We start from the raw sequence: 13,119 nt of genomic DNA, 5'->3' as shown, positions 1-13,119 counted from the left end.
CCCTAGTATACTCAATATTCATTTTCATCATCTTATTTTCAAATTACTGTAGGAATTGATTCCAAAAGCCAGAGAGAATGGGTTACACTATTACATTTAAAAAAATAAAAAATAAAAATCCCACCTTTGGAAAAAAGTGATTGGCAAAGCCTTAAATTCTTCTGAAAGCAAAACTAAACATACTTTTTTTTTTTTTTTTTGCCTATTAGGATTTCTTCAGTGAATGTAACTTTTAATTTGTAAGCTGTATTTTAATCAAGAAACATTTTTGTCAGAGACATTTAGGACTTGGACCTGTCATAAGAACTGTTAGTAAACAAAACACATTCAGGTGAAATGGATGTCTTGTCTTTTTATGAAAAGCATTGTAAACATGAGTTGAAGATAGCTTTAAAGATTCTTGTTTGTCAGTGAATCTCTCTGAAATCAATTTTGCATGTTCTATTTGTAATTTACTACTAAGAACATCCTACTGATATCAGATTAACCATATCATTGTTTATTTTTTGCAAGTCATGCACAATCTATTAATTAATTCTAATTTTTTCATAGTGAAGACCGAGAAGCTGGAAAAAAAAGATTTTATGCTGACATATTTTGTGCTTTATTTTGACAGACTGTATGACAATTGTATTGTCAAAAAAGTCTGTCACCATGTCTTTTTAAAAATTGTTACCGTGATATAAAATAGCAGCAGGAACAAAATTAAAAAGGCTTCATCTACCTACTGTTCTACCAGAATGTGTGTACTACCTTCACTGTTTGTTTTTTTTTTTTTCTCCCCATCCTCAATGTCATTTTCCTGTTTCATTCTTTACTTTCTCACTCATCAAGAGCAGTCTATCTCATTTTGTAGACTTTGAAGTTAATGGAAAGCAGCTTTGAATTTTTTTTTCTTCCTAAAAATTAACTGTATCATCAAGAATACTAATAGTTAGTATGAAGCACAGTCAAGTGAAGAGCCCTTGTACAAAAAGCTCTCAAGAGCTTGTTAACCTAGTGCAGAGATACAGAATCACTACATATCTATGTATTCAAGTTCACTGAAAAACTGTTCACTGTAACTTGCAAGTTACATAAATGTGCCATTTGTCCTCTGTTTCTGTTAACAAAAGCTAAAACTGGTCCATGTTCCCTAATTATGTTTCTTGAATAAGTAATTCCACCTCACATTAACACATAATTTGACTTTATTAACTGCACTAAAACCTATTATAAACTACATTGGTAATTATTAAATGCATACCAAAATGCTCTATCAGCCTTCTACTAGTTGGCTAAAGAGGCCAACAGGTTATATGGATATGTCCTATACAGACAGGACATTTTGTATATGTATTGTACACCTAAATCTGGCAGAATGCTCTTAACAAACAATTTTAGAAATGAATTTTGAGAGAAAAAACGATAGTTATATTGTGAACTGGCTGGTAGGCAAGAGAAGCTCCTCACAACACAAAGCATTCTGTAAGACTGCATTTGACCTTGAACTTTGCAACACAGGACTATTTGAAATTTTTAACTATCCCCACCACAACACTTTTCCTCTGCACATTTAATTATCCTTGATAATTAAATGAATTGAACCTAATTCTGCCATATAATTTATAGGAAAAAAAAAAAGAAAAAGAAAAAAAAAGAAAAAGCATGCCCTAACATGCTTGGTTTCTCTAATCCTAAATAGTTAATAAATAAACAAATAAATAGATAACAAGCTAAACATGCACAACAAATTTCATTACATTTGTGCTATCCTTTATAACTGTTGCTGACAAATCATTTGTGCAAATGGTAGTGAAAAGTGTTGCTGTATGTTGCACAAGATTTGGTTCTAAAGTGCAATGCATTGCTGTAGCATTTTTTTTTCATTTAGTTTTCTCCAACCCCTTCAATACTTTCCAGGTTATTTTTCATGTAATTTGACTGATGTAATCCTTCTAAATTCTTGCATACACTTTTGGATTTACGTAATTGAGACAGTCATTACCATCACACAGATCATATGATCCCCATTGAACATATACAAACAGTTAACCAATTAACATACTGTAAGCATTGTATTATGTCTCCTCAAAAAGAGCAGAAAATGAATATATATATATATATATATATATATATACAACCATTGTTTTCTCCAGTGTTTAATGCAGAAGGCTTTGAGAAATGTACTTCTATTCTTATTTACTCAGATAAAAATCAATATGTAGTTCACCGAGTCCTGTAGAATAAAATGTGTTTAAGTTTGATTAGAAACAAGCCTCACAATTCATTGAATTAGAATTAAATTCAAGCTCCCATCCTCCAGCTAGGCTTGCCTTGAAGTACCTAGACTTTCTTTCAAAGCAGTCATATTGCTTTCAAAAATACAGGAAACAGAGAAACCATCTGAACACTCTGTGACAGTAATAATATTTATTTCCATTTCTATTGCAGCTTTCATCTGAGGACCCTGAAGCATTTTTTGAATATTCATTCAGTCTCACTGTATGGGTGAGTTTCATTATGTACATCGTACCCTGTGGCATAAAGAAATAAATGTCACAAACCAAGGAGCCGGCATTGCTTTTCTTAAAATCGATGCCAGATTTAATACTCTGTTATTGGCAAGTTTTAGAATACAGCTCAAGAGTTCAGTTTCTCTAACCATCTGACAAGTCCAAGTTCATTTCTATTATCAATTCAGGAAGTGTATTTATTTTTTTTTGTGTGTGCGTGTGTGTGTTTTCATTGTTGTTATTTCGTTTGTTTGTTTGTTTGTTTTCCTGCAATGGATTTGTGCTCTTCCCAAGATCTATGCTGGAGGCTGAGTTTATGCAAGGCACTGTTGCTCAAGTTAAAAAGATAGCATTACATCATAAAAAAAAAAAAAAAAGCCAATAATCCATTCACTACAGCTCAGATTTATTTAACACAGCAGGATTAATTTTCAATATCAAAATCCAATATAGAGTCTCAAAAAAAAAAAAAAGTTTTCCATTCTTAATTTGTAGGGCTAGAATTTGCTCTGCCACCAAAGTGTCAGTGCATCTGGAAAAGACAACTTTGGAAAAGCATGTTTTACATACTTATCAGAGAGGATTAAGTTCTAATTTCTTATTTCAGGACAATATATCTTGCCTTAGTTAAAAATTTTAAAAGAAGCACAGATTTATATATGTTTATAATAATTAACAATTTTATATATATATATATATTATATTATAATATATATAATTGTGTATATATATTATATATATGTATATATATTAATAATATATAATAATATATGTTAATAATATATATGATTTTATATATCTATATATATATAGATATATATATAGATATATATATCTATATATATATATGTGTGTGTGTGTGTGTGTGTGTGTGTGTGTATACACATGCATATAGTCTTCCCTGATTACCAAGAAAGATCCAAGATGCTCTTCTCAAGGTTCAATTCAGCATTCGGTTTACTGATTTTCTCCTGATCAAGAACAGAAGGGGGATTTTTTCTCTGTAGAAGCCTACAAGTGCCAGCAATCCAGTAATTATATGTTGTGGGGTGTGAAGGAACAGTTAAAACAGTATCTTCACCCTTCTGACTTCCAAGCATAAAAGGGGGGGGGGGGGGGGGGAAGCCACTTTCAATAATTATCTCAACTGAAAAAAACCTGCAAGAGAAATACTTACCTCAAAATCTACCTTCTTTCTAATTAGAAGGGAGCATGTAAAACTATTATATATTATAAACACATACTATGTATTTATAACCAAAATACAGCATGACCCATATAAATGACAATCCAAAACTATATGGAAATTCAGGTTAAGCATTGATGTTATAAATGCTTAACTCTATAGTGAAGGACCTGCATGTGCCTTCCCAGCTGTAGCATCTATGGCAGGTCCTTGTTGCATCCCAGCTGCATATCAAAAGGTACATTACAGAAAACTCCAGATCCTAGTGTCTACTAGGAACTCATATCCTACTTGCATGAGCCTGAAAATGGGAGTTGGTGCTTTCGATCCAGCTGCCTTAAACTAAGAATCCAAAGTATGCCACTTTAAATCTAACATGTAGACCTCATATGACTTCCCACCCTGGGTCAATTACTGAACTGGACCAAAGATCTCTTTTGCAAGTAAAAACATTGTAGGACTATCCATTAGCTTCAGTGGGAGTATCATTAGTTCTTAAATAAATAAATAATTAATAATTAAAATAATAAATTCATATCTTGTTCACCAAGGACATAAAGCCCCATAGAAAACAAATTAAGGCAAAGGAAGGAACTTTTAAATATTTGTTAAATTATTTAATTCTGTTCAAACCTGTCCTGGTAACACCCTTGTTTCATGAGCCCGAAAGCCAGTAAAATATTACCAAATAAATCAGCAATTATACAATATGAAACTAAAGATAGCTCTAGAAAACCTTCTAGCAGCTTGTTTGCAGGCCCAGAACAAGAATCACAGAACACTTGATGTCTGAAGGAACATCTGGAAGTTACTTAGTCAACTTATGCTTGGTGATCTTGATGTTATAGCAATACTACTGATGAACCTAACAATATTCACCTACTTATAGCTAAGCATTAAGCAAAGATAGTTTTTATTTTTTTCCCATGATAGCAAAATCTGGCTACTTACGTGTATGTCCCATAGCATTACAGTGCTATACACAAATCCAACTATTCCTACTATTTATGTATTATGCTTATGAATTATCATGCTTATGAATTAAAGCATGAAATCTTAATGGGACTTACTACCTCAGTGTAGTGAGGATTATATCTACTATGGTCAAAATCAAACTTTCTGCTGTTTATTTTCTTGCTGAAAATCTGTAGCAATTCAAAAAAAATCAATGACAGTATGACAACATAAATTGGTATAGATGAGACATGAGGGTCTATAAAGGTAACCTCATAGGTGTAAGGACTTAGTTCCAAACCTCTGAGAGGAGGTACACGCACCTAAATCCTACAGAAATTAGAGAAGATGAATATCTTAGGGTTTGACTTTCACCACATCCTTTCTTCTGAAGCTTATAGAGTACTAACATACTTGAAACATAAGATTATTTTTTTTTATTTTTTTTAATGTGCAAACATATTTGAGATTACAACGAACTCTTGAGGCAGGAGGTTTAAAAAAGACAGAAGAAAGAAATAACGGAAGAGGGACAGGGAATCACTCACGGTAGCTTGCTGCTTTTCTGCTTTCTCAGCTGCCTCATTAAGCTGCTTTTGAAAGGCCTCCTGGAGAGACTTCATTTCTTCCCTAGTTTGTTGAAAACACAGAACACAAACTTCATCACAATTATCCATTAAGAAATTATTCACTTTCAAGAAAAGACACCTTTAATTATTCAGAGTAATGGACAGATGTGCTGTATCTACAGGTGTTGCTAATAACACTACAATGACCCCATGAACTGTAGTACCAATGCAAGACAAATTACCCACGATGGAAACTGTCTACACCTTTCACATCTACCAAGCAGCATGCTGTGCAAAACATCTGCCACTGCATAATTTCTAGCAAGAGATTGGCACAATAAGAGCAAGAAAAGCAGGCTACTGAAAGTACACTGAACTGGCACCACACTAATATCAACAACTTGTTAAAAAAAGTAGTAAAAAATACTCTTATATAATTCAGCTTTCACTTGGCTCTTTCTAGAGAGAAACAAGAGGAAATTCAGTAGAAGATTCTGGCATACAACTGAACAAGAGAAAAAAATAATTGTTTGGACTGTTTATTTGAATCAAAAAAGCTTTGAATTACTGATTTAATCAGAAAATGTCTCCAAAGATGATTGCAGCAAGCTGAGATCCTCTGCTGGCCATCTCTTTGTACCTACATGACACATTTTGGAGCTGTTACAAAGTACCAGAGTGACATATTTCCGAACAGCTGCAGAGTATTATCAGTGCTGCTGCTTGAATGGATAAACCTCCAGGAATATTGACCAACATAGAACTGGGTTTATATAACATAGAACCGGGTTTATATACAGCTGATAATTAAACCCAATGAAAAACAAATTGGAGTGGAAGGCTTCAGACAAGAACAGAACTTCTGAGCTGCTGTTTCTTAGCTGACACCTCTATTACTTTTGCAATTTTGGGAAGGTTGGTACAAACAGATTTGATTGAGATAGTGACTGAGCAGCATGAAACCAATGTATCATCAGCACAGTACAGCTCCGTTTATTGTACAAACAGATGTGATCATTCCAAAACGTTGATGGTGTACAACAATAACAAAACTGGAGACACCGTAGTAAGTGACCAAATTTTACTTGCAACTTGAGAAGTACTGAAGAACTTGCACAAAAGGAATGAAAAAAAATCTAGTGTGAAGTCAGCAGAGCTAGCACAAGCCAAGATTTTAGCACTCCAAACTTTACTGTATTATCCATCACCACAGGAAATAATCAAAGCAGTGCCCACAGACCAGACAGAGCTCACATTTGTCCAAACCAAGTTGATTGTAAGATTAATATTGTAATATATTTTGGATTGTGATTCAAACACAGCACATTTAAGTGGAACCCTATGTTCACTGTTCTTGACTTACTGCAGAAGTTTTGCCTGAGTTTCTTGGCAAATAAACTGTGACCGTTTGTTAAATTCTGTGAGGGGGATTCCTTTGAACATTATTAACAGTTGCTTCTTATATTGGACTTCCATAGCTCTCATAGTAAAGTATAGTGAGCTTGTAAACAGTTTTCAAGTACCCACAATAGTTCCAAGGCATTTTCTTGAAGCATATATTAAAAGCCTTTTCTTTGCTGTAGGTGAGTGAGGGTTGCTCAGTAGCATCCTGCATGTTGTGCTGATTCCCAGTCTGTCTCTGGGAATTGCTGCTGCGCAGTGGTATACTCAGTAGTTGATACCCTTAGAAGCACAAGTCCACATTTCCTTTTGGATGGACTTAGGGACCAAGGGGAGATTTAAGAAAGTTATTATGAAAATAACTTGGAGTATATGACTAATGTATTCAGTTTTCTCTTAGCCCACTGGATTTTCCTATCAGCAACTCAGAACATCTATTCACTGAGTAGTCTTAATACTTGTAAATAAATTAATGTCACTACTTTATAAGAGTTGCACAACAGCCAAACCACTGCAAAAACACAATTATGTATGAAGGATAGAGCCCATGGCAAGGGCAGCTATGATACTGAGAAGTATACCTTTCAGTTGTACCAAAGTCATATAAGTGTTTAAATAAGATAATAGCTGAGCTAAATGTATTAATCATTTAATAGATTCATCTGGAATATCTGAAAGATTCTGATGTATGTGATCCTTCTCCATGGAAGTAAAAATACAAAGTTCTGTGGTATTTCATTATGGCTTCAATTTGTTTTGTATTGAAGAACTAAAGGTTACTTCTGAAGTAACTGAAGGTTACTTGTACTACAAGCCTTCTATACAACAGTGTAATTTTGTATGTACTTCTACTAAATGCAGTATCAGCAATAAAAGGAATAAAGAATTTAAGTATTACATTTCTATCAATGAAAGCAGTAGGCACTGTACTTCATTAAGTTTTTAATATATGTCTTTCTAGACATTGAGAAACATTGCTTCAGATGAATTGACTGCTCTCTATATTAGTTATGTTTGAATTCCAATATTTAAGAGAATTTGGTCACAGAGTGCTGAGAAATAAAAGTACTAACAAATAGAAAGTGTCATGTAGAAGGATCAAAACCCTTTTCATTAGCAGATATCTCACTGTAGCATTTTAATGCCTTTTCCTCGTATATGTCCAATATCAGCTTATATGTTATTTGTTTTCAAAATTTCCTAGAATAACATTCTTTATTTTACTGTTACTCTTGTGATCAGCAGCGCCCAGACTACATTAGTGTCTATAATTTAAGGCAGAAAGATGGATGGCCTTTCGTAATCTTACATCTTTTTGTCTAGAAAGGAAAGAAAAGGAAGAGGGTGTGTCCTACCTTTGCTTTTGGCCCAATTCCAGAAGTTTCTGCACATCACCTCTGGCTGATGCTTCATCACTTTTCAGAGACTGGTAACAAAGTAAGAAACAAATTACCAAAGAGATCTTGAATGCTTTTAATTTGTGAAATGATTAATTGGGACCTCTTTCATAAAACATTCCCAGTGAATTACAGGTATTAATGAGACAAGGTTACAAAAGGAGGAATAGCCTGACTTTTCAGCCTAACTCAGCACTGCTAACTGAACACCTGTTGTGTCTAAAGTATTAGGTGAAAAATGATCACATAATATAAGTTTAGAAGCCAACAACAACAACAAAAAAACATTAAGAAGGCAAGACAAATACAAGTGTGAGTACAAAATATAACACCAGAGACCTCTTTGCATCTCTGAAGCATTAAGTCTAAAATACCTCACTGTATAATTTTGCTGAGTACTACCTTCAACTTTGCTGCATTAAAAAATCCCATTCTAAAATAAAGTAGCTTCATGATGAATCACATTTCTATAACAAATGAGAAAAAAAAATACAATAAAAGAAGGATTGGTAAAGTACTTAAGGCAGCAAGGGACAGGGGAGGGGGAGTAAGAAAATGTTCTATAGGTAACAGTTCATGTTAATTAGAATCAGAGAAATCTTGTAAGACGATATAACACAATAATGTACTATAGTATATTACTGACACACAGTACCCATTTTTTCTGTGAACAGACAGCAGGATGCTACACCATACATTTTTTTTCTAGCAAGCTTATATCATCATAAAGGTAAATATGCAATGTCAGAAAAATACCATCCATTAAAAAGGCATGTAATACAGGGAAAAATCTCAACTTAAAGGGAGCCTGAATGTTTTCACTAGATCAGCACACCGTATCAGTCAAAGACAAACATGCTCTTGACTGATCATCTGGTGATTTCAGTACTTCAGATCCAGAGCAGGATCTTTATTCTACTTTTCACTCTGAAGTGCTGATTTGACTGTGAACTTAATCTGACTATTGTCCTTTTAGTTTATGTACAATACCCCCAAAATCTCCCAAGTTAAATGCAGAAGTGCCTCAGCTCTAGTTGGCTGACTGCCAGCTCATCTAATACAATTTATCAGTTGAACTTGTAAAGTAATCCCCTGCAGTAAATCCAGTGACTCTGTGTAGATGGCATATCAGCAAGGTAAAGTCAGCAGCTACACTAGGCTGTGTATATGCAATTTGTGAGCAAAGATGCAGCCTACAACAGTAAAGGAAATCCCTTCCTAGTAGCTGCCAGGGTAAACGCGCAGGGTAAGCCCGCTAAGACAGCTTATTCTGGTTCTGTTCCTCTTTTTATTCTACTGTACTATATTTTATTTTGTTTTCTGAGTCAGAGGGATTTCAGATTCATTCAGATTGCATTTTCCTTGAAAATACACGTTTTACTTTCAGTGCAAAACAAAAAAATTATTATTTGAATATAAAGATCAACAACAACAAATTTTTCAAGTAAATAGGGTGCAATCCTATGTTACAAAAAGCCAGACGTAACCTAACCTGGAGGTTTACTTTAATTCCCTCAAGTTCTTTAGAAGTCTTCGACAATTGACGAAGGATATTGCTCCTTTCCTTAAAGACTTCCTTCAGCTGTCTCTCCAGTTCTTCATAGCCCTGTCTAACACAGAAAACAAAAGCATGAGATCCTCTTGTAACATTCCTCAATGTATTTGAAAACAGTCTTAGTTCATCCAAATTTAATTAACTCCAGCAAGATCCCAAATTGGTATGTTGGGAAGGTCCCCCCCTCCACCTACCCTTATAACAACTTGCTTTCTCCCAATTTAGATAAACAGATGTGTTAAATGTTAACCTCATGTGCTGCATCTGAATATATAAACCAGACCAAAACACTGGCATTGTGTATTGTTTATGTTGAAAAAGAGACAGAAAGGATGTGTTTAACAGGAATGATGGCATAGTGTGAGATTTTTCTTGTTTTGAAAGATATTCCACACACGAAGCCAAGCAAAACTTTCACAGTATGAAGCTTCATGACACCCAGTAATTTGGGGAAAGAGTGATTCAGTGCTGTCTGAACTTTGTAAAGACAATTTCATATAAAAATTTCCCCCAACTGAAACCTCCCTGCAGTACAAACTAGAACCAAAAATACACTAAGAGGAATCAAACTTATATATGAATTAATTAGTAAGTCAAAATATTTTGTCTATTCCTTTTTAAAATGGTAATTTTTACTTAGAAAGTAATTATAGTTTTTAAAGTTTTCTGTAAAATCCCCAGTGAAATCCATCTGATAAATTGGTTTAGGTTCAATGAAATACAGATCCAACCCTCACATGCCATTTCATTTAAAAAGCAGACATCTCAGATACTTATTAAACTTTTTTTTTTTCCTCTCTCCATTTAAAATCACAGTTTTGAAGAAGACTGATGAGTAAACATCCGTTCCTTGTACAAGTGCAGTAAGGAGTCTTTTTTTCCACTGACCTTGCAGTAACTCTACTTGCAAGTAATTCTTAGTGTTTCTAAGAAAGAAGGGGAACAAAGAACCTCAACTCTGCAACACTGGTGTTGTTTTCTGATCAGACCTAGGACGTTGAAGTTAAATGGTGATCTTAACATTCTTTTAATGGATTTTGAGTACACGCTTAAGCAGCGCAAGTCACTAATATGCTATCTAATCGCCATAGATATCTTAATTTTATCACAAAGTATCTTTATATTGAAGTTTGATCAATAATTAATAAGTTTGATCAATAATAATAATAATAATAATAATAATAAGTTTGATCAATAATTAATAAGTTTGATCAATAATTAATATTCTGCTCACATTGCCAGAATGTGGCAGATCAAAAAGCATGGAGCTGTTTGAGTTTGCATTTTTCTAATGACATACAAATATCTCCACTTTCTCACTGCTGCAAAAATAAGAACAGGGCCTGCAGCGTAATATCCAATACTTTCAGTGAAGATCATCAGCACACACTAGGTTGACATTTTCAGTAGAAGTTTTATTTTAGAGGACAGCTGAAGAAGAAGAGAGGAGAAAGGGTTTCCCCAAGAATGGGTTTCCCCACCCCCCAGTAACAAAGTATCTTAAGTTTTCCCAGGATGGAAGAACACAAAACAAAAATGTAATGCTTCCTTTACCTGATAAATAAAGTACTCAGCTTTCAGCAAGTTACTTTGTCCTCTTGATATGTTTTGCTTTTCCTCTCAATTTGTGAATGAACTTTATTAGAAGAAATGGTGGTTTCATACCATTTCTGTTCTGTTCATCTACCACATAAAAGGAGAAATTAGAAATATTGTTGGGGAAAAAGAAGTGCCTCTGAGAACAGCTTTACAAACACTTAGGGCAAAGTCCACGCAAGGAGATTATGTCAGGACTCAATTACTCGTAACCTACGTAGTAACTCAACAGCAGTCAATCTGGTTGTCCTTGATATATAATTACTAATGTTATCAGAACTACACGATCAAACACAAGTCAGTCACATCACAGGTTTACAAGGAAAATCCATATTCTGAGAATTTGAACCTGCCACAATTCAGCATTATTTACAACCCACATTTTGCTTCAGATGTTTCTCTCAAGTTGCATGACAACCTACTGTTATGTTACTAAACTTTACTTTTACTGAACTAAATCTAGCCAATAATAGAACACTTGATAACCTTTTAGTTGTTACATGCAACAAATATAAAATCTCCTGCATTAAGCTTTATGAACACCTACAGCTTTTGTCACCACCCCAGCTATATGTGATTTTTAATGAGGCATACATCACAGTAAAAGAGCTGGCTCACCTCGGTGCCAGGAACAATATTAAGTGTAATCAGCCTGACAAGCTTCAGAGAACACTCCTATTTTAATTTGATAATGAACAGAGGTCAAGCACGGATTTCCTCCTGCTAAAGTAGTCAGGTAATTTCAGTATGGTCACCATTTCCATTCTTCTTTAAGAAGCACAAAACATGTATTAGCCTTTTGCCACTAAAATGTCGTGCTTTTGTTTAAAGTGAAACCCTGCATTAAAAAAAAAAAAAACAGGTGGTAACACTGTCTTAAATAATCACTTCAAATTAAAGCCCTGTCCAGGACTTGAAATTGCTTGTTCTTTGACAATTGCTAAAGAATTGTTCATTTAATTGTACCTTAAATTGTTGACAATATTACTCTTGATATCAATCTTTGACTCTTAGCACTGTGTCCATGGACAGTGTTCACGTATCTGATGACAGTAAAATTCAACATTGCACATGGCTATTTATAATACGACTGCAATTTCTACATTGAAAAGTTAGGTCATTTAGACCAACCAAGAGCAATTTAAGTGAAAAATAAAATTAAAAAAAAAAAAAAAAAAAGGTGAATTCGTCAATACAAAATAGAATTTTGTACTTATATGGTATACTATATTTTGAATCATGAATCACTTAGATTATTCAACTACTCAAGGACTCTCATTATTTCAAAAAATTGAATATATCTTCACTTTTGCACCTTAATAAAAAAAAGTATTCCCAGGACTGAGTTTAAGCAAAGATAAAACAAAGACTTAAGCAATCAGTTGTTTTTCTTATTCCTCCCTTCTTGAATTATGAGTAACTGAAATTCAGTCTCCCTCTCATTTGATGAACTCTCTTTGGAAGGTCTTACACACATATGCAGTATAATTTTAAGTATGGACAGACAGACCATTCTAGAAGTCACTTTTCCACAACAGCATACCCATATCCTGTAGCTGTGCTGTTATTTTCTGAAATTTATATTAAAAAATGAATTGTTCCCATCATGACATAGTAGCAGTATTTGTTATGTGAAATCCTCTAAATCACAAGCTAAGAAGTCCATAAATATAAGAAATACAGAATTTGGTCCTGACAAATATCAAACTCCTCTGAATGTGATTAACAAGATAGTTATTTAATTAAGAAAAACAAACAAAAAAAAGTCATAAGATGTAAAGCAATTCGACCAGACTTAAACAGCGTAATTCCTCTGATTTGTATAGAAGGGAAATCTAAGCTCTATCTAGGTATCTGAATCATACAGCTCTTTAAGAAGAATGCCATCATCCCTCATCATTGAGGAGAAAGAATAATAAGTAAAATTATGAGGCTTATAGGCAAATGTTTAGACTTGATGAAGTAT

General features: G+C 33.9%; 1 protein-coding gene across 7 annotated transcripts in view; it reads right to left on the bottom strand.

Moving 5' to 3' along the window:
• LUZP2 (leucine zipper protein 2) overlaps nucleotides 1-13,119 on the bottom strand; it is a 246,775-nt gene that overhangs the window by 96,462 nt on the left and 137,194 nt on the right. For all 7 annotated transcript variants that reach the window (XM_068684972.1, XM_068684973.1, XM_068684966.1 and 4 more), the window contains 3 exons: nucleotides 9,495-9,612; nucleotides 7,961-8,031; nucleotides 5,184-5,265 (listed from right to left, as the gene is read on the bottom strand). In XM_068684972.1, the coding sequence (XP_068541073.1) occupies nucleotides 5,184-5,265; nucleotides 7,961-8,031; nucleotides 9,495-9,612 (271 nt within the window). The remainder of the gene's footprint in view (nucleotides 1-5,183; nucleotides 5,266-7,960; nucleotides 8,032-9,494; nucleotides 9,613-13,119) is intronic.

Source organism: Anas acuta, chromosome 5 (genome assembly GCF_963932015.1).
Source record: "Anas acuta chromosome 5, bAnaAcu1.1, whole genome shotgun sequence".
In the NCBI taxonomy this organism is placed as follows: Eukaryota; Metazoa; Chordata; class Aves; order Anseriformes; family Anatidae; genus Anas; species Anas acuta.
This window is presented reverse-complemented; position numbering and strand designations above follow the sequence as displayed.